The sequence below is a fragment of the Nomascus leucogenys genome, chromosome 22a (assembly GCF_006542625.1).
Source record: "Nomascus leucogenys isolate Asia chromosome 22a, Asia_NLE_v1, whole genome shotgun sequence".
Taxonomy (NCBI): domain Eukaryota; kingdom Metazoa; phylum Chordata; class Mammalia; order Primates; family Hylobatidae; genus Nomascus; species Nomascus leucogenys.
The window spans coordinates 119,317,492-119,339,147 of record NC_044402.1 but is presented as its reverse complement, the minus strand read 5'-3'; the positions used below and the strand labels follow the sequence as shown (position 1 = coordinate 119,339,147).

The following is a 21,656-nucleotide window of genomic DNA, read 5'->3' as shown; positions in this document are numbered from 1 at the left end:
AAGAAAAAGAAACCATCTTTTTTGTTGTTTGCTTTCCTTTTTTTGTTTTCTTTTGGTTTGGGGGGTTTTGTTGAGACAGGGTCTTGCTCTGCCACCCAGGCTAGAGTGCAGTGGCACAGTTATGGCTCACTGCAGCCTTGACCTCCTGGGCTTAAGCAATCCTCTTGCCTCAGCTTCCCATGTAGCTGGGGCCACAGGTGTATACCACCCACACCCAGCTGATTTTTAAATTTTCTTTGGTAGAAACGAGGTCTCACCTTGTTGCCCAGGCTAGTCCTGAACTCCTGGGCTCAAGCAATCTTCCCACCTCGGCCTCCTAAAGTTTTAGGATTACAGGTATGAGCCATCGCACCCAGCAGAAACCATTTTTTTTTTAAATGGGAAAAAAAATCTATGTGCAATGCTCTAAAGAAGAAATAAAAGTAGTGCTTAATCTCACTAGCAAACAAATAAATTCCAGTTAAAAATAAGAGATGCGACTGGGCATGGTGGCTCATGCCTATAATCCTAGCACTTTGGAAGGCCAAGACAGGCAGTTTCCTGAGCTCAGGAGTTTGAGACCAGCCTGGGCAAGATGGTGAAACCCCATCTCTGCTAAGATACAAAAAATCAGCTGGGCATGGTGGTGGGCACCTGTAATCCCAGCTACTCAGGAGGCTGAGGCATGAGAATTGCTTGAACCCAAGAGGCAGAGGTTGCAGTGAGCCAAGATCGCACCACTGAACCCCAGCCTGGACAACAAAGCGAGATTCTGTCTCAAAAAAAAAAAATAGGAGATGCACTTTGGCATAAATTAAACATTTTTAATAATACCTAGTGTTGATGAGGCTATAGGAAACATTATGTTACAGCTTATGGAGATACAAATTAGTGTAATCTTTTGAAGGTCAATTCAGCTACATAGCAAATTTTATAATTTGCATACTCTGACCACTGTAATTCCACTGCAGGAATGCACAAAGACACAGGAATTACAGTGGCCAGAGCAAGGATGAGGATATATAGGGGTGCTTTATTTGTAATGGTTGGAAACAGCCCAAATGTCCATCAGTAAGGGTGCAATTTATTTATTTTTTTAATTATTTTTAGAATGGGCAACATAGGGAGACCCCATCTCTACAAAAAATTTTAAAATTAGCCAGGAATGGTGGTGCCTGTAGTGCCACCTACTCAGGAGGCTGAGGTGGGAGAATCACTTGAGCCCAGGAGATCAAGGCTGCAGTGAGCCTCTGTGATCACACCACCACTGCACTGCAGCCTGGGTGACAGAGACCCTGTTTCCCCTACCACCAGCCAAAAAAATTATTTTTATTTTTTTGGTCCCCAGGGAAGTAAGGGCAGAATTTCATTTTGATTTGTCCATGCTCTGGAAAAAACATGAACTGGACAAGGAAGTACAAACTAGATGTAAATGTACTCAAAGATAAAAATATCTTTGATATATAGCAAGTGGGAAGAAAAGGGTCAAAAAGAAACACACCAAATTGTGTGTGTGAAGGTGCTGAGTGGTTATTCTTCCTTTGTATACTTATGTATCATTTTAGATGTTGCACTGAAAAATTTTTTTTTTTTTTTTTTTTTTTTTTTTGAGATAGAGTTTCACTCTTGTCACCCAGGCTGCAGTGCAATGGCGTGATCTTGGCTCGCTGCAACCCCCACCTCCCAGTTTCAAGCGATTCTCCTGTCTCAGCCTCCTGAGTAACTGGGATTACAGGCATGCGCCACCATGCCCAGCTAATTTTGTATTTTTAGTAGAGATGGGGTTTCTCCATGTTGGTCAGGCTGGTCTCGAACTCCCAACCTCAGGTGATCCACCCACCTCGTCCTCCCAAAGTGCTGGAATTACAGGCGTGAGCCACTAGGCCTGGCCTGAAATTTTTTTTGAGACAGAGTCTCTCTCTTGGCCAGGCTGGAGTGCAGTGGGCAATCTTGGCTCACTGCAACCTCTGCCTCTCAGGTTCAAGCGATTATCCTGCCTCAGCTTCCTGAGTAGCTGGGACTACAGGTGTGTGCCACCACGCCTGGCTAATTTTTTGTATTTTTAGTAGAGACGGGGTTTCACCATGTTAGCCAGGATGGTCTTGATCTCCTGACCTCGTGATCCTCCCGTCTCAGCCTCCCAAAGTGCCGGGATTACAGGCGTGAGCCACCGCACCTGGCCCTGAAATTTTTTTTTTAACAACAACAAAAAAAAACAATAAAGAGCAAACAGACCAGCAGAATAAATGTAGGACAAACCTGGCCTTGAGTCATGGCTCTACCACTAATAAACACAGTAGTCTTAATCTCGTAGAATCTCAGGACCTTGTTCTCATAGGGCTGTTGGAGGACCAAATGAGAGCGTTTATTAAGCCTTTCTTTATCAAAGTCTTGCCCATTGCTTTTAAAACGGCAGCAATTATTATGGAGAATAATAATTATTTTCAGAAAGGATATTCTCCATTCCTGTGCCTTTGTAAAGCTCTTTACAGAATTTGAAAGTTAAGCTCTTACCATTTATATTGCAGATATTATCCCTAGTTTGTCATTTTCTTTTGGAAGTTTCTGGTTTTCACTTGGGCAAAATATACTGTCTTAATGCTTTCTGGATTTGCTTGTTTGTTCACTCATTTAACAAATATTTATTAAGCACCTACCTTGTGCCAAGTATTGTGCTAGGAATCCAAACACACGTGCCAGATAGATGGTCCCTGACCTTATGGGGCTTACAGTCCAGGTGTAGGACCAGACTCAAAGTCCATCTGTACTCTACGAATATTAAAAGATTCACCTACATTTTCTACTAGTAACTAACTCCTATGAGTCTTGTTCCATCTGATTCTATGCCTTTCTCTGTCGGTCCTCTGCCTGCAGGTGTCCTGGTAAAGGTGGTGGAGGTGTACTTCTGTGAGCGCTGTGAACAGAGCTTCGCAGAGCCCACTCTGCTGGCCCTGCACCAGTGCAGTGAGACCCATATACAGCCTGTGCAGGGCCTCTCTAGCCCCCCATGCTCTGTAGAGCTGCCTCCCAGCAACCCAACCCTCCCTGGCCCTCTGCAGAGCCAGAGCCCACCAGTTAGCCCCCTATCATGCCCTGTGTGTAGACAGGAGTTTGCCCAACCCCAGGCCCTGAAGAGCCACTTCAAGATTCACCGGGGCACTCCTGACACCTTCTCCTGCCCAGAATCTGGCTGTGTGTTCTCTGCTGAAGATCGCAAGGGTCTGCAGCACCACCTGAGGCAGACTCACAGAGCAGTTCCTGTGCCCTGTTCTTTCCGGGGCTGCCCCCTGCTTTTCGGGAGCCAGCAGGGCATGGAGCTGCACCGGCAGGCGCATTACCCTTTCCACTGCAGCCACTGCAGCTTCATGGGCTCCAACGTCAAACTCTTCCGGCAGCATCAGCGGAGCCATGGTGCTGGGACACAGGGAGAACTTTCTGCCATTCAGGGCCTTCCATCCCAGGAGCTGCTGCCAGGTATGAGGCCAAGAGCCAAGCAGTTCCTCTCCTGGAGTTCAGCCACAGTTGATCTTATAGGAGAGGCAGTTGTTTCCAAGGCCATGAATGTACATGAATATAAGAGAATCTAGATAGTGGCTCAGGAGGATGGAGTTACTGGATGACATGGGAAGGCATCTTGAAACAGTTGGAATATATGGGACAAAGAGAAAGTCTTTGTTTGTGACAAGGAGTGGAAGTTGGCTTAGGCTACATGTGGCCTGAAGTTACTTAACTAATATTCTCTAATGATCCATTTCACAACTTTCTGAGAGCAAAAGTGAAAATGACCATCATTGGCTATGGCCACTGATAGAATGCCTGTAGACTTTCCTTTAGAGCAACTGGGGATTGGGCAGTAGAAGCCAGGGTTATTTTAAAAAGGAAATAACCCTTTGGGCTGGGCACTGTGGCACATGCCTGTGATCCCAACAATTTGAGAGGCCAGGGTGGATGGATCCCTTGAGCCCAGGAGTTCAAGACCAGCCTGGGCAATGTGGTGAAATCCTGTCTCTACAAAAAATACAAAAATTAGCTGGGTGTGGTGGCACATGTCTGTAGTCCCAGTTACTCGGGAGGTTGAGGTGAGGGATCACTTGAGCTCAGGAGGCAGAGGTTGCAGTGAGCCGAGATTGCACCACTGCACTCCAGTCTGGATGACAGAGTAAGACCCTGTCTCAAAAAAAAAAAAAAAAAAAAGAAGGAAAGAAAAGAACTTTCAAGGGAGATGGTGTTTTACTAGTTGTCATTCCTCTTGGTCCCAAAAAAGCATGAGAGAGCAAAGCAGCAGGAGGAAACAGAGAAAACGGGCCAGGAGAGGCCAGGATTCTGATAAGAGAAGGAATTGCAGTCTACTCATTCTCTACTTTCAGCCCCCTATGACCTCAATGACCTCACTGCTGTCAGCTTCATGGAGTCTGAAAGTGGTGCTCTCTGAGGTTTGAGTTACTTTAGACTGGAACATTGCTAATAACTTAGCTCTTGGTCCTCCTATTTCCATCTTGAGTGGAAATACATTTATACATAAAACCAAAGATTTCCTTACACTAAAAGTGGGAGAGAGTGATTATTTCAGCCAGTAGGTAGAGAAGTATAAGCATTTAGTGCTGTCATTGGCTCCTGTAGACTTTATCAAGTTTTATGTATTTCCAGCTCCCAAACTGCCTCCAGGAGAGAGAGAACCTTCACAGGAAGCAGGTACACCCTTGCCTGGGCAGGAGACAGCCGAAGAGGAGAATGTAGAGAAAGAAGAGAAGAGTGACACCCAGAAGGACTCCCAGAAGGCTGTGGATAAAGGCCAAGGGGCTCAGCGGCTGGAAGGTAATGACATCCTGAGGCTTGAAGCCCTTGGTTGTGGGGAAGAAATGGATTGTTGAAACCCTGGCATTGAGGCTCTGGGGTTTGTTTTCTGAGCTTTGGTTCAGATCCTTTTATTCTGTTCTACCTTGACTCAAAAGTCAAGGTCTAGTGGGAAAATGATAAATGAGTGAATGGTAAAGACTTTAGTAATATAGCATTGGGGTAAATCGAGTTTGCTTCACTGGGCTGGTTTTCCTCAGGCAGAAAACTAGCAGGGAAGCAGGAGGTGATCTTCATCATATAGAGATGCCAGAAGTTATTGATGATCAGCAGCCTATTTTGTCTGGCACTGAGCCCTCAAATACTTTTTTCTGAATCTTTGCTTCCCAGTTTTTCATCTCAGTAGAATATTTGAAAGTCATCCCACAAGGAGCATAGTTATCAAGTGAATAAGAAAGATTTGGTTGTATTTATTACCAACTTCATTATTATCTAGAGCCTGTGAGCCAGTGTTTGGAAGTAAGAGTACTTTACCTTCTTTTGGCTCACCCGCTTGTGGGCTCTTTTCCTTCTAACTAATCTTGCCGATGCTTCTGCCTGCCCCCATAGAACAAGGCAGGAAAGAACAAGAATGCTGCATTCAGATTATTTTAAGCAGCTCTAAACAAAGGCTCAAGAGTAGCAGGTAGCTGAATAAAGCACTTCAAACAGGCTGTCACAGCAAGGCCTGAGAAGCCCTTGTGATTTTGCTTCTCTTAAAACTTGAGTTTCTCACCCTTTTTTGAGACTACAGTATTTGAGACCCTTTTGCTTGGTTTCCTGGAGAGAGGCCACACATCGTTTGTGTCTGAGCAAATTGTGGTTCTCCCATTATCTGGCTATACCCAGAAAAAGCTCACTCTCTCAACTCTGTATTCCCTCTCCCAGGGGATGTGGTCTCTGGCACCGAGTCCCTCTTCAAGACCCATATGTGTCCAGAGTGTAAGCGCTGCTTTAAGAAGCGGACTCATCTGGTGGAGCACCTGCATCTCCACTTCCCAGACCCCAGCCTCCAGTGCCCCAACTGCCAGAAGTTCTTCACCAGTAAGAGCAAGCTCAAGACCCATCTGTTGCGGGAGCTGGGTGAAAAGGCCCACCACTGCCCACTGTGCCACTACAGTGCGGTGGAGAGGAATGCACTCAACCGCCACATGGCCAGCATGCATGAAGATATTTCCAACTTCTACTCAGACACCTATGCCTGTCCTGTCTGCCGTGAGGAATTCCGCCTCAGCCAGGCCCTCAAGGAGCACCTCAAGAGCCACACGGCAGCAGCCGCAGCAGAGCCGTTACCCCTTCGCTGCTTTCAGGAGGGCTGCAGCTATGCAGCACCTGACCGCAAGGCCTTCATTAGGCACCTGAAGGAGACCCATGGGGTGCGGGCCGTGGAGTGCCGCCATCACTCATGTCCCATGCTCTTTGCCACAGCCGAAGCCATGGAGGCCCACCACAAGAGCCACTACGCCTTCCACTGCCCCCACTGTGATTTTGCTTGTTCCAATAAGCACCTATTCCGTAAACACAAGAAGCAGGGCCACCCTGGCAGTGAAGAGTTGCGCTGCACCTTCTGCCCCTTTGCCACCTTCAACCCAGTGGCTTACCAGGATCATGTAGGCAAGATGCATGCTCATGAAAAGATCCACCAGTGTCCTGAGTGCAACTTTGCCACTGCCCACAAGAGGGTACTCATCCGACACATGCTTCTACATACCGGTAGGATGGTTTCCATCCTTACAATAATGTTATAATAATGATGGTGGTGATACTGGCAACAAAGGGTCTTGCATACATTTTCTCGTTTGACCCAAAATTCCTAGACATAGATCTAGCATTCCAAGTTTACAAATGAGCCTTGAGTGTCATTTAGCTAGTAAAGTAGTAGAGCTAGGATTTGAATCCATGCAGTCTGATTCCAGAGCCTGTGCTCTAACCACTGTGGTGCTGTGCCTCGCTCTTAAGCCCCTGTCCAGTTCTGCCCACCCCTAGTCAGGCTTGAGTGGGTTAATACCAAGCCTCAAGAAACCCAAACCAGGACAAATACCTTACTTTGCAATTCATGTTTTGGGATGTGCTAAGAGAGGGGCGAGGGGATTGAGCCGTCTACACGCATATGGCCTTCTATGGGCGTCCATGACACTGAACAAGATCACCTCCAGTGACCTGGAAGTTGCAGATGTTTAACTCGCACTCGTAACTGTGTTCTAGCATTCTTGATGCTTTGGGTAACAACCAAACCAAGCTTCCTGCTACAGCATCATCCCATTTGTGATCTCTATGTCAACATCAGTGGATTGACAGGACATTTTTAGAATTTTCATCAAAGACAGTGGTTTAGGAGAAAAAATTTTAGGCAGCCTGGGACAAAGCCATTATTCTCATTGAACTCATTCCTGTACATGCTTTAGTCACAAAATCTCATGTTTCTGAGGTCTTTCCAAAAGGCTTAATCTTGTAAGTAAGGCAGGTAAAGATGAGAAAAGAGACAAACTCTGAGACCTACTTTAAGATCACACAGATAGTGTTAGAACCAGAATACCACATTGCTAGCCTTTCACCATAGGGAAGGGGTCTGGGTGAGTGGGCAGGGACAACAAGGAGGGGTCTTGAAGGAATCTGGCCCCCAGCCTGTCAGTGCCAGGTCTTGACCATCAACATGGACAGCTCTCCTTTGAGTTCTCACTGAGTATCACTGACAGCTTTGGGACATTTCATATAATCTTTATACCAACCTTTTGGAGACAAGGAAGCAGACTGCTCAAACCCACATGGTAGTCAACTAGGATTTAAACTACCACTTAATGGCTCTATGATTTCTCTGTGCCTCTGTTTCCCTGTCTGTAAAATGAGGGTGATAATAGCACCTGCCTCTTAAGGATGTTCTGAAAATTTGAGGAGAGGAGGCTTTTTTTTTGTTTTTTTTTTGAGATGGAGTCTGGCTCTGTTGCCCAGGCTGGAGTAAAGTGGCCCAATCTTGGCTCACTGCAAGCTCCGCCTCCTGGGTTCATGCCATTCTCCTGCCTCAGCTTCCTGAGTAGCTGGGACTACAGGCATCCACCACCACGCCCAGGTAATTTTTTGTATTTTTAGTAGAGACAGGGTTTCACCATGTTAGCCAGGATGGTCTCGATCTCCTGACCTCATGATCCACCCGCCTCGACCTCCCAAAATGCTGGGATTACAGGCGTGAGCCACCATGCCCGGCCGAGAGGAAGAATTTTTTCACAAAGTGCTCAGAAGAGTGCTAGTCACATAGTAAGAACTTTGTTCATGTTGGCTGTTGATATTTTTATTACTATGTTGAACTTCAGAATTCTTGACCATTCTGTTCTGTTGTCTCATTTATTTTTCCTTTTGTTCTAGAAAACGAAAGACTTAGGCTAAGTAGAGCAGTTGACCATAGTGACAGCAAGTTGTAAAACAAATCAAGAGTGGACTTTAAGCTAGTTTTGAAAAGCTTGGGGTGGGCATGGTGGCTCACGCCTGTAATCCCAACACTTTGGGAGGCCAAGGCAGGCGGATCACCTGAGGTCAGGAGTTCGAGAACAGCCTGGCTAACATGTTGAAACCCCGTCTCTACTAAAAATACAAAAAAATTAGCTAGGTGTGGTGGCGGGCACCTGTAATCCCAGCTACTCGGGAGGCTAAGGCACAAGAATTGCTTGAACCCGGGCAGCTGAGCTTGGCAGTGAGCTGAGATCGCGTCACCGCACTCCAGCCTGAGTGACAGAGTGAGACTCTGTCTCAATTAAAAAAAAAAAAAAAAAAAAAAAAAGAAAAGCTTGGTCTTTACTTTCTTCCCATCTTCACTGGTGTGGGAGTTGGGGGAGTAGTTGTCTGAGAGGGCTCTGAAGCAGCCTTCATTATTGTGAGGTTTTCACCATCTCAGGTAGCACATGAAGCTGTTGTTCCTCCCTGGCATCAGGGCAGGCTTGCTGGAAGAAATGGTCTGTCGACTTGATCTGTATCTGACCTGTGTTCTCTCCCCTCATCCTCATCCCCCATATAAGGTGAGAAGCCTCACAAGTGTGAGCTCTGTGACTTCACATGCCGAGACGTGAGCTACCTATCCAAGCACATGCTGACCCACTCCAACACCAAGGATTACATGTGCACCGAATGTGGCTATGTCACCAAGTGGAAGCACTACCTCCGTGTGCACATGCGAAAACATGCAGGGGACCTCAGGTACAACACACACATAGGCCTCCGTCCCAATCCCAAGAACCTTACGCGAAGCTAGCTTCCTCTTGGATCTAACTTCTGGCCCTATTTCTTTCTCCGGTCCCTGGAGAGTCTCCTCCTAAGGCCGGGCGCAATGGCTCACACCTGTAATCCCAGCACTTTGAGAGGCCGGGGCAGGCAAATTGCTTGAGCTTGGGAGTTCAAGGCCATCTGGGCAACACCCCATCTCTACTAAAACTACAAAAATTAGCTGGGCATAGTAGCAGACGCCTGTAATGCCAGCTTCTTGGGAGGCTGAAGCAGTAGAATCGCTCGAGCCGGGGGGTGGAGGTTGCAATGAGCCAAGATTGCACCACTGTACTCCAGCCTGGGTGACAGAGTAAGACTCTGTTTCAAAAAAGAAAAGGAAAAAAAAAAGAGAGTCTTTTCCTAACACCCTTCTCTGTTCCCACTGTCTCAACTCCATTGCCTACAGCTGGCCTCTGTGACTGTGGCTCAGTCACATGGCGAGCACTCTCTGGGCTCTGGGAAGGGAGTATAGACCTACAGTGTAGGCCTAGAGACTAAGGTGTCACTTGAGTTCTCAGAGTTTGGCCCTGGGAAAGTGGATAGACTCTATATTCATGCCCCAATCTTGGCCACTTCCAAATCCAGGCAAGTTCTCTGACCTATGGCACAGCTGGCTAAGGGGTTTCTAGAGCTGTCCTGCCTCTGTGGGAGAAGGGAAACGAGGCACAGAAACCTGCCCTGTGGAGTTGTAGCCATGTCAGTTCCTTGGACGTCTACAGTGGGTCATGCTGATTCATGATTACTTTCTTTTAGGAAGGCAGTACAGAATAGGGCTTAGAACACAGGCCCTGAAGCTAGGCTGTCTCTGCTCCTGGCTTACTTTGTAACCAACCTTAGGCAAGTTATTAACTTCCGTGATTTAGTTTTTCTCACTTGGAAAATAGAGATACCAGTTTCATAGGGTAGTGAAAAGGAGGGTTACATCAGGTGACACATGTATGATACTGCGTGCAGACCCTGGCCCACAGTAAGTATTTACTGAGTGATTCTTAGTTGTTGTGATTAATTATTGTGATTGCCTCCCCCTTTCCCTCCTTGCCAGGTATCAGTGCAACCAGTGCTCCTATCGCTGTCACCGGGCTGATCAGCTGAGCAGCCACAAGCTGCGGCATCAGGGCAAGTCTCTGATGTGTGAGGTGTGTGCCTTTGCCTGCAAGCGGAAGTATGAGCTGCAGAAGCACATGGCTTCCCAGCACCACCCCGGCACACCGGCCCCACTCTACCCTTGCCACTACTGCAGTTACCAGAGCCGCCACAAGCAGGCTCTCCTGAGCCATGAGAACTGCAAGCATACCCGCCTCCGTGAGTTCCACTGTGCCCTCTGTGACTACCGCACCTTCAGCAACACCACACTCTTGTTCCACAAACGCAAGGCCCATGGCTATGTGCCTGGAGACCAGGCCTGGCAGCTCTGCTATGCAAGCCAGGAGCCAGAAGGGGCCATGCAGGGTCCAACACCCCCACCAGATTCAGAGCCCTCAAACCAGCTGTCAGCCCAACCTGAGGGGCCAGGTCACGAACCTGGGACTGTGGTGGACCCCAGCTTGGACCAGGCCCTGCCAGAGACGAGTGAGGAGGTCAACACTGGAAGACAGGAGGGCAGTGAGGCTCCCCATGGGGATGACCTGGGTGGCAGTCCCAGCCCAGCAGAGGTGGAGGAGGGCAGCTGCACACTACACCTAGAGGCCCTGGGAGTAGAGCTGGAGTCTGTGACTGAGCCACCCCTTGAGGAGGTCACTGAAGCAGCCCCTATGGAGTTCAGGCCCCTGGGACTGGAAGGGCCAGATGGACTGGAAGGACCAGAGCTATCTAGCTTTGAAGGTATTGGGACTTCTGACTTGGGTGCTGAAGAAAATCCCCTTCTGGAAAAGCCAGTGTCTGAGCCCTCCACAAATCCTCCATCCTTAGAGGAGGCCCCTAACAACTGGGTAGGAACTTTCAAGGCAACTCCACCTGCTGAGACAGCACCCTTGCCCCCGTTACCTGAGTCAGAGTTGTTACTCAAGGCCCTAAGGAGACAGGACAAAGAACAAGCAGAGGCATTGGTGCTAGAGGGGCGGGTGCAGATGGTAGTGATCCAGGGAGAGGGGCGAGCCTTCCGCTGCCCACACTGCCCTTTTATCACCCGCCGGGAGAAGGCCCTGAATCTGCACTCCAGGACTGGGTGCCAAGGCCGCCGAGAGCCCCTGCTGTGCCCCGAGTGTGGGGCTAGCTTCAAGCAACAACGTGGCCTCAGCACCCACCTGCTGAAGAAGTGCCCTGTTCTGCTCAGAAAGAACAAGGGCTTGCCCAGACCAGATTCACCCATCCCTCTGCAACCTGTGCTCCCGGGTTCCCAGGCCTCAGAGGACACAGAAGGTGGGAAGACCCCACCTGCACCACTAGAAGCAGAGCTACTGCTTCCAAATGATGCTCCTTTGGAGCTTCCCAGGGAGCCAGAAGAAACAGAAGAGCCTCTTGCCACAGTCTCTGGTTCCCCAGTCCTTCCTGCAGGAAACTCCTTGCCCACAGAGGCCCCTAAGAAGCACTGCTTTGACCCAGTTCCTCCTGCAGGAAACTCCTCACCCACGGAGGCCCCTAAGAAGCACCACCTTGACCCAGTCCCTCCTGCAGGAAACTCCTCGCCCACAGAGGCCCTGAAGAAGCACCGCTTTGAGCAGGGCAAGTTTCACTGCAACTCCTGCCCATTCCTTTGTTCCCGGCTCTCCTCTATTACCTCTCACGTGGCTGAAGGCTGCAGGGGAGGACGTGGCGGGGGAGGAAAACGAGGGACCCCCCAGACCCAGCCTGATGTGTCCCCGTTGAGCAATGGGGACTCTGCTCCCCCGAAGAATGAGAGTACAGAGTCCAGCTCTGGTGATGGGGATACAGTTCTGGTTCAAAAGCAGAAGGGGGCTCGCTTCTCCTGCCCTACATGTCCCTTTAGCTGCCAGCAGGAACGGGCTCTGAGGACTCACCAGACCCGGGGCTGCCCCCTCGAGTCTGGAGAGCTGCACTGCAGCCTCTGCCCATTCACTGCTCCTGCTGCCGCCGCCTTAAAGCTGCACCAGAAGAGGAGGCACCCCACTGCGGCCCCAGCCCGTGGGCCCCGGCCCCATCTACAGTGTGGGGACTGTGGCTTCACCTGTAAACAGAGCCGTTGCATGCAGCAGCACCGGCGGCTCAAGCACGAGGGAGTGAAGCCCCATCAGTGCCCTTTCTGTGACTTTTCGACCACCAGACGGTACCGGTTAGAGGCTCACCAGTCCCGACACACAGGCGTTGGCCGCATCCCCTGCAGCTCTTGCCCCCAGACATTTGGTACCAACTCGAAACTGCGCTTGCACCGGTTAAGGGTACATGACAAGACACCCACCCACTTCTGTCCACTTTGTGACTATAGTGGCTACCTTCGCCATGACATCACTCGTCATGTCAACAGCTGCCACCAAGGCACCCCAGCCTTTGCCTGCTCCCAGTGTGAAGCCCAGTTCAGCTCAGAGACAGCACTTAAGCAGCATGCTCTGCGCCGACACCCCGAGCCTGCACAGCCTGCCCCTGGCTCTCCTGCAGAGACCACTGAGGGCCCACTGCACTGTTCCCACTGTGGGTTGCTGTGCCCCAGCCTTGCCAGCTTACGAGGACACACCCGTAAACAGCACCCACGGCTTGAGTGTGGGGCCTGCCAGGAGGCCTTCCCTAGCCGACCAGCTCTGGATGAGCACCGGAGGCAGCAGCATTTCAGCCACCGCTGTCAGCTCTGTGACTTTGCTGCCCGGGAGCGGGTGGGCCTGGTAAAGCACTACCTGGAACAGCATGAGGAGACTTCAGCAGCTGTGGCAGCCTCAGATGGGGATGGGGATGCTGGCCAGCCCCCCCTACACTGCCCCTTTTGTGACTTCACGTGCCGCCATCAGCTGGTACTAGATCACCATGTGAAAGGGCATGGGGGCACTCGTCTCTACAAGTGCACCGATTGTGCTTACAGCACCAAGAACCGACAGAAGATCACCTGGCACAGCCGCATCCACACTGGGGAAAAGCCTTACCACTGTCACCTCTGCCCCTATGCCTGTGCTGATCCCTCTCGCCTCAAGGTAATGTCAGAGGATATGGGGCAGGAAGTGGAAGGAGCACAGCCTCTGGAGTTAAACTGCCTTGGTTCTCTAAAGCTGACTCCTCCAGATACTAGCTCTGTGACTTTGGGAAAGTTCCTTTACCAAGCCTCAGATTCTTCATCTGTTAAAAATGAGATAATACCAACTTCATAGGGTTGTTGTAAAGATAAAGTTCCATAATGTGGCTCACACCTGTAATCTCAACACTTTGAAACACCAAGGTAGGAGGATCTCTTGAAGTCAGGAGTTGAAGACCACTTGGCAGCAGAGCAAGATCCCATTACAAAATCTTTTTCTTAATCAGCTGGGCAGCCGGGCGCGGTGGCTCACGCCTGTAATCCCAGCACTTTGGGAGGCCAAGGTGGGCGGATCATGAGGTCAGGAGATCGAGACCATCCTGGCTAACACTGTGAAACCCCGTCTCTACTAAAAATACAAAAAATTAGCCAGGTGTGGTGGCGGGCACCTGTAGTCCCAGCTACTCAAGAGGCTGAGGCAGGTGAATGGCGTGAACCCGGGAGGCAGAGCTTGCAGTGAGCCGAGATCACGCCACTGTGCTCCAGCCTGGGCGACAGAGCCAGACTCCATCTCAAAAAAAAAAAAAAAAAAAAATTTATTGGCCAGGTGAGGTGGCTCATGCCTGTAATCCTAGCACTTTGGGAGGCCAAGGCCAGAGGATTGCTTGAGCTCAGGAGTTTGAGACCAGCCAGGGCAACATACGGAGACTCTGTCTTTACAAAAATTAATTTTTTTAATTAGCTGGACATGGTGTTGCATGCCTGTATTCCCAGCTACTTGGGAGGCTGAGGTGGGAGGATTGCTTTAGCCCAGGAGGTTAAGGCTGCAGAGAGCTGTGATCATGCCAGTTCACTCCAGCCTGGGCAATAGAGTGAGACCCTGTCTCTTTAAAAAAAAAAAAAAATCCCTAGCAAGCAAACTGAAGATTAAGAAAAAGTTCCATAATGTCTGCTTGCCATATGATAAAGGCATAGAACAGGGCGAGAATAATCTGGATAATAACAGCTAACATTTATTGAGCACTTACTATATTTTCTGCTTTTTGCTCTTGCCTCTTCCAGTACCACATGCGGATCCACAAGGAGGAACGGAAGTACCTGTGCCCTGAGTGTGGCTACAAGTGCAAGTGGGTCAACCAGCTCAAATACCACATGACCAAGCACACAGGTGAGTCTGTGTGGTTTCGACAGGCCTGAAGGGTTCCCTTGTTCCCTGGCAAACCTAACCTCACCAAGGTTGGTCCTTGTTCCAATTCAGGGCCAACATCAATTTTCACATTGGGAGTAGAGGGTTGGCTGGGGTTGTATGTGCCAGAATGGCTCCCCAACCCACTGAAGACCTGTCAGAATCAGAAGAGTAAACCTGAGAGCCTGGGCATATGTACTTTCCAAAAGCTTCCCAGGTGACTATGTTACGAAGTCAGTCATTTTTCCCCCCTTGAGAACCCCCAACTCAAACTTGCGTGACTAAGGGCAGATTTGCCTGGCTCTTACACATGATGGAACTATCATGAGTTAAAAAGGAGACAATGAAGGATTCTCCTGTTCCAGCCTGTTCCTCCTTTTCTTCTCCTGGGTGTGGATGGAATCCACAAACTTGGTTCTTGAAAGCACACAATGGTGTGCCTGTGCTTACTGCATCTGATCCCCCTATGTGGAGGAATTGATTAGGAGCATTTCAAGGCCCTCTGCTTTTATGAATGCCACGTATTTCACCTCTACCTCTTCCCTCCTAAGTATTTCTTTCTTTTTTTTTTTTTTTTTTGAGACAGAGTCTCGCTCTGTTGCCCAGCCTGGAGTGCAGTGGCGCAATCTCAGCTCACTGCAAGCTCTGCCTCTGCCTTCCGGGCTCATGCCATTCTCTTGCCTCAGCCTCCCGAGTAGCTGGGACTACAGGCACCCGCCACCATGCCCGGCTAAGTTTTTGTATTTTTAGTAGAGACGGGGGTTTCACTGTGTTAGCCAGAATTGTCTCAATCTCCTGACCTCATGATCCGTCCGCCTCAGCCCCACAAAGTGCTGGGATTACAGGCGTGAGCCACCGTGCCCGGCCACTCCTAAGTATTTCTTTTACCTTTTTTTTTTTTTTTTTTTTTTTTTTTTTTTTTCAGTGACAGGGTCTTGCTCTGTTGCCCATGCTGGAGTGCAGTGGTGCAGTCATAGCTCACTACAACCTCAAACTCCTGGGTACACAGGTACACATGATCTTCTTGGCTTAGCCTCCCAATTAGCTGGGACTACAAGTGCACGCCACCACGCCCACCTAATTTTTTTGTAGAGACAAGGTCTCACTTTGTTGCCCAGGCTGGGTCTTTGACTTTTTGAGTTGAACAAGCAGTTGTGTTTAAATGAATTGTTGAATTCCATGAGTACCCTGTGACCAAAAGAGGGTTATAATTTCCCATGGGGAAACCCTTCCATATTTGAGTATTCATTACTCCCAGGTAGCTAGTTGGTTAGAGGTCCAGTTAATCATCAGCATCCATTGGGCACCCACAACATTGATTGCTGGGACTACAACATTGATTTCTTGTTGATATACAAGGACGCTGTGTTGGAAAGGCACAGAAATGTCAGACAGGGCCGGGCGTGGTGGCTCATGCCTGTAATCCCAGCACTTTGGGAGGCCAAGGAGGGCACATCACTGGAGGTCCAGAGTTCAAGACCAGCCTGGCCAACGTGGTGAAACCCTGTCTCCACTAAAAATACAAAATTAGCCAGGTGTGGTGGCACATGCCTGTTATTCCAGCTACTTGGGAGACTGAGACAGGAGGATCACTTGAACCTGGGAGGCGGAGGTTGTAGTGAGCCGAGATTGCACCATTGCACTCCAGCCTGGGCAACAAGAGTGAAACTGTCTCAAAGAAAAATAAAAAAGAAATGTCAGACAGGACTGGAGGACTGGAGCATTCCAAAGATATGGTCATTAGTCAACTTGCTGCTTGCATTCTTTATATCCACTGATTGCAGTAACTCCATGGCCCAGTGAACCTTGCTCCACCGCCTTTCAATGGTGATTTGTTCCCTGTCTTGTAGGACTGAAGCCATACCAGTGTCCCGAGTGTGAGTACTGCACCAACCGGGCTGATGCACTGCGTGTGCACCAGGAGACCCGGCATCGAGAAGCACGGGCTTTCATGTGTGAGCAGTGCGGCAAGGCCTTCAAGACGCGCTTCCTGCTGCGCACCCACCTTCGCAAGCACAGTGAGGCCAAACCCTATGTGTGCAATGTGTGCCACCGTGCTTTCCGCTGGGCTGCTGGCCTGCGCCATCATGCCCTCACCCACACCGACCGCCACCCCTTCTTTTGCCGCCTCTGCAACTACAAGGCCAAACAAAAGTTCCAGGTGGTCAAGCACGTACGCAGGCACCACCCTGACCAAGCCGACCCAAACCAGGGTGTGGGCAAAGACCCTACCACCCCCACAGTGCACCTGCATGATGTGCAGCTGGAGGATCCCAGCCCTCCTGCTCCTGCCGCTCCCCACACTGGACCTGAGGGCTGAAAGCCTTCCCCACCTCCTGTATAGGAAGAGGGTATGGTCTGAGATGTGCAGACTGGGACCAGCACTAGCCTGAGGAGCTCAGAGCCTAAGGAAGGACTGGCTTTTGGGGTGCAAGGGTGACTAGAACCCTCCTGGGACTCTGGCTATAGTACTTTGAAATTATCACCCATATAAAAGAGGGACATGGACTACAACGTTGATTTCTTATTGCTGTACATTGCGTTTTTAACCTGCAAGTTCTCAGTTTCTTCACCATCACTCCATCAAAGTCCCTGGCTGTAAGATCTGGATTTTACCCACTCCATCTTTTCTTTCCTTCTTACTGTGTCAAGTCCTATTTTCTTTCAGAATCTTCTAAAACTAGTTGTATCCAACCGCATGTGGTGTTGTGCCTAATGCTCTATAAAGCATGTTAAACAGAAAATGGTTACTACATTATAGATTCATCCAAATCCCTGTCTTAACATTTCCAGGCTGTCATCTTGATCAACTCTGTCCCCTCTCAGACTTCTGCCTCCCTTTTGTCCCTTCCATCTTCACTCAGTATTGATTCTGAAACAGGCCTAGGTCTGCCTTCTCCCTGTCCTTGAGCCGTCTTGACCCTTGACCTGCTCCCTACTTCCAAGCTCCTTTGTCTACCTGTATCTATAGAGGGAGGATTGCTACCCACTAAGCCTCCTCCTAGAAGCAACTTTAGCTCATCATCAGTCCTCAGACTGGCTCATCAGCTACACTAAGGTGTTAAAGCACAGGGATACTATGGAAAGGCAGTTGACTAGAGAGGAAAATCTCCAGTTCAGAATTCTATAACTGCTTCACAGTATAATTCTGTAGTGCCTTACTATATAATTGATCATCTAAACTGGGACACACTGGGAAAACTTAAAGAGGGTACTATTAATAATTATGCTGGGACAACAGACATAAACCAGGATGGTTCCAGCCAGACTCTTCAGGAAGGCTGGGACCACATAACCTTTTGTCTCCTTTTGCCCTGATTCTTAAAAGCCATACTCTGTGTCCTTCCTATGTAGCACATGCAGGTCTCCTGGGAACCTCTTTCTCTACCTTTTCCTTGTCTCACCTAACTACCAAGATGTCCCCACAACCCTTGTACCTCCCCTTCTTGCCCAACAATGACAGACCATATTGAAGCCAAATTGGAGAGAGATGTATTTATACCAGTGGGGCTAAGGAGGAAGCAGTCCAGTGGGGCACTTTGAGTGCTGTGCAGTGTTCTCTTGAGAGTCATAGTACAGTCCTGGGGTCAAGTCTCTTTCCCTAATCTTTGCCGGGGAAGCCTTGAGCCTTGATTTATCCTTCCCTTGGCTTTGGGCTTTGAGGAAGTTGGGGGTGGAGGGGATGATGCTTCTTTAGGTTTCTCTGTTCCAAGCCCCTCTGAATTTCTAGTTGCAACCTGCCTTCACACAGAGTTGATGGGAAAGATTAGTTGTAGATGTCGGTATGGGATTGAGCCTACAGCAAGAGGAAGAAGGGAACTCCGGTATAGAGTACACAAAGGAAAAGGGCAGGAAAGATACCAAAGGCTTATGAAAACAAGGGAAGGGAAGAAAAGAGAAAAAAAGTGGAAAATCAGGTCCCAGATTTGCTTGTTAGGAAGAATGAGGTAATTTTGTGCCTAGGAATGCACAATCCAAAGCTTGGTTTTCACCACCTCCATTTGTTCTCTAGAGCATCCTTCCAGATGTTTCTCACCATCTAAAGCCAGCACACCAACCCTTCCCGTGAAATGCCCACCTCAGGACTCATCCCCCTCCAGGCCTTCCTGGATGCAGATATACACAAAGATGGAAGCTGGGCGGAGGCTGATGCCATCTTTGGACAGCAGGTGAATGTGGCGGTAACCTGGAAGGGGCAGGAGGACAGCATTAGGAAGGCAGCCAGAGCTGGGGTATTGGCCAGGGGTCAAAGGGGCTGGCTCACCTTGTTGCATGCAGGTCCAAGGCAGGGTATACTGACCAATAAAGTCATTTCGGGATTTCCAGTCATAATCCATTACCACAAAACGCAGCATGGCAAGTTCAGGCACCAGCACCCGGAAACATAGTGTCTGCCCCCAGTATGGATTAAAACCTGAGTTGGTGGATAGAAATAAGAAGACATTATGACAGTCTTCTTGACTGGGTTGCTTTTCTTGTGTTCTCATTTAATCTAGATGGCAATCAGCATTTTACAGGTAAGGAAAAAGGCTCAGAGTAAGCAAGTAATTTGCCCAGGTCACTGGAGCTTTTAAGTGAAGAGCCAGGATTCTTTGTACTGTTCCACACTGCCTCCCATGTGGGGACATGCAATAACAGAGACTATACTTAATGGAAGACAGACTAGAAGGAAAACTAATCATGCTCCTACCCCCACCTCCCCAGCACTGCCAGTTTCTCACCATTGTTCTCCACATAGTTGGTCTCCTGCCGTGCTGTGTCTAGACGGACACCAAAGATCTGCACCTTCACCAGTGGATCCACAATGGACCCCTCTTTGGTCTTGTCCACTTTGGGGAGTTGCTGACCGCTGATCACCTGTAATCAGGGCTCTGGAATCTCACAAGTTCCTGCTCAGCCCAGCCCCACCCGACCCTACTCCCAACCCCAGGGGAGGAGACGCTTTTTGGTTTGTAAAACATCCTCCATGGGTAATATATTTTCTTCTAGTATTCTATCTGCAATTTAAAATGCACCCAAAGGCCGGGCATGGTGGCTCACACCTGTAATCCCAACACTTCAGGAGGCCAAGGTGGGCAGATCACTTGAAACCAGGAGACCAGCCTGGCCAACATGGTGAAACCCTATCTCTACTAAAAATACAAAAATTAGCCAGGCATGGTGGCGGGCGCCTGTAGTCCCAGCTACTCGGAAGGCTCAGATGGGAGAATCGCTTGAACCCAGGAGGCGGAGGTTGCAGTGAGCCAAGATCATGCCACTGCACTCCAGCCTGGGCAGCAGAGCAAGACTCTGTCTCAGAATAAATAAATAAATTAAATGGATCCAGGTAGAAATTCAACAGTTTGAAAGTAGGCATGCTAATGACAGCAGCCTCTTTTTTTTTTTTTTCAAAGAGACATGATCACACTCTTGACCAAGCTGGAATGCAGTGGGGCAGTTAGCTCACTGCAACCTCCAACTCCTGGGCTAAAGTGACCCTCTAGCCTTAGCCTTCTGAGTAGCCAGGACTATAGTCATGTGCCACCATGCCAGGCTAATTTTTAAATTTTTTGTAGAGACGGGGGTCTCACTGTTGTCCAGACTGATCTCAAACTCCTGGGCTCAAGCAGTCCTCCTGCCTTGACCGCCAAAGCACTGGGATTACAGGTGTAAGCCATTGCTCCCAGCCAGCCTCTTTTATAGCACTTCCTGTGTACCAGGAATTGTAAGAACTTTATATTAACTGCTATACTCCTTATAACCCTGTGAGGCAGGTGGTAGTGTTACCCCTATTTTGCAGGTGAGCAGACTGAGGTATGGAGAGGTTAAGGAACTTGCCCAACATTACCCAATTAGGAAGTTGTGGTTTGAAGCTAGGCAGCTGGCTCTAAAACTAAAACTAGACACTGTTAATAGGCTATCCGGCCTCTACATTCTGGTCAGGCCTAGCCACCCCTTCCCTCACTTCTATCCCAGTTATCTCAGTTTCTTCCCAACAGTTTATTTCCACTGTACCTGGATTAAGAGAGTCTGGGCTTTGAAAGGGCTGATGGGCCTCTCAGGGTGGAAGGAACTCTGGATATCACGCAGGAAGTCTGGCTTCAGCACATAGCCACAGCCGCCATTCTGGCGGAAATGCCCATCACAGATGTCCATTTCAAGCCCTGCAGTCTGCATATTCATGGCCACTGAGGGCCCCAGGAGAAAAGAGAGCAAGATTCACCATGGAGGCCTTCCAGCCCCTCTTTCAGGGAGTTAAGAAGATAGGTATTGGGTGCACGGTACCTGCTGGTAATACCTCCACTGATAGCATTTCTCAGCCTAGCAATTTTCTTGAGCTTTCTCCAACCCTACTGTCGCTAGAGAACTTATTTCCCACCTGCTGCTCCTCCACTCCCTCTTCCCAGTCCCTGCTGTCTCCTCACCCATCTGGCAGCCTGCATTCCAGAGTTCCTGGGGGTTGTAGTTGGAAGAGTCTGTCCTCAGGCCGCTGGGATACACACGGCTTAACTGCCAAGTATTGTGCTGCACAAACTCATTGCCTGTAAAAGGGTATGGAGAGGGAGATGGAAGTGGGGTGGAATCTCCCACTTCCCTAGTCCCAAGGACCCTGCCTACTCTTCACCCTTCTCTCCAGCATCTGAAGCTGGCTCCAGAAAGTTTCACTGTGCCTCTCTACTCTGTCCATCCAGACCATCTTCCCCGCTTTCCTGCCCCTAGACCCTTGAGCCACTATTCATAACTCCTCTGCCCTTGCCTGCTCTGAGGAGTTTCTGAACTCCTTCATCTCTCCTTAGCTACCTTCTCTTTTTTCTTGGGACTTACCTGCCAGTCCATCAGGCCTGAATCTATCCATCCCACTTCCCTCCCCATCCCTCCATTTTGGTCCTGACCAGCCTCCTTGATGAGGCGCTTGGCCTTGGTTTCAGAGAAAGATGATATCTCGTAGAAGTGGTAGTGCTCCTTTGAATGTGTGAAGCTGCGGAATGAGACAGACTTCAAGTAGATAACCAGGGAAGAGAGGGCTGGACACAAGATGGGCTTGGATTTCTGGAGAAGGTGGAAAAGAAGATGGAATTGAACCCTCAGCAGTCTGAGAGAAGAAGATAATGGCCATCCAACCTAAGCCTCTCCCCACTGCCTCCCCACTGTATTCTCCCTCCTGCCTCACCTGCTGGGACAAGAGAAGGGACTCAGGCTTGGAAATAGGAGCCTGGGCCATAATCTGACAACAGATAGACGGACAAAACAGCGGGCACATCACAACCTGGGGGTGGGAATGGGAATAAAGACGGTCTGCATGTACTGCTGGGA

At 49.3% G+C, this 21,656-nt stretch overlaps 2 protein-coding genes across 9 annotated transcripts in view; one reads left to right on the top strand and one right to left on the bottom strand.

Moving 5' to 3' along the window:
- Positions 1-21,656, top strand: part of ZNF142 (zinc finger protein 142) — a 25,017-nt gene extending 3,361 nt beyond the window's left edge. For 3 of the 4 annotated variants that reach the window (XM_030804229.1, XM_030804230.1, XM_012500585.2), the window contains exons 5-11: positions 3,332-3,453; positions 4,627-4,794; positions 5,701-6,525; positions 8,820-8,997; positions 10,106-13,139; positions 14,240-14,345; positions 16,214-17,107. In XM_030804229.1, coding sequence (XP_030660089.1) covers positions 3,345-3,453; positions 4,627-4,794; positions 5,701-6,525; positions 8,820-8,997; positions 10,106-13,139; positions 14,240-14,345; positions 16,214-16,683 — 4,890 coding nt within the window. In that variant the 5' untranslated portion in view covers positions 3,332-3,344 and the 3' untranslated portion in view covers positions 16,684-17,107. Of the gene's footprint in view, positions 1-2,853; positions 3,454-4,626; positions 4,795-5,700; positions 6,526-8,819; positions 8,998-10,105; positions 13,140-14,239; positions 14,346-16,213 lie in introns of all 4 variants that reach the window. The other variant, XM_030804228.1, reaches the window with a different exon arrangement.
- Positions 17,833-21,656, bottom strand: part of PLCD4 (phospholipase C delta 4) — a 31,942-nt gene continuing 28,118 nt past the window's right edge. Inside the window, exons 11-17 of one of the 5 annotated variants that reach the window (XM_030804233.1) lie at positions 21,236-21,392; positions 20,768-20,884; positions 20,358-20,530; positions 19,085-19,220; positions 18,628-18,777; positions 18,442-18,549; positions 17,833-18,159 (exon numbers count right to left, since the gene is read on the bottom strand). In XM_030804233.1, coding sequence (XP_030660093.1) covers positions 18,443-18,549; positions 18,628-18,777; positions 19,085-19,220; positions 20,358-20,530; positions 20,768-20,884; positions 21,236-21,392 — 840 coding nt within the window. In that variant the 3' untranslated portion in view covers positions 17,833-18,159; position 18,442. Of the gene's footprint in view, positions 18,778-19,084; positions 19,221-20,357; positions 20,531-20,767; positions 20,885-21,235; positions 21,393-21,656 lie in introns of all 5 variants that reach the window. The other 4 variants (XM_030804234.1, XM_030804231.1, XM_030804232.1 and 1 more) reach the window with 4 other exon arrangements.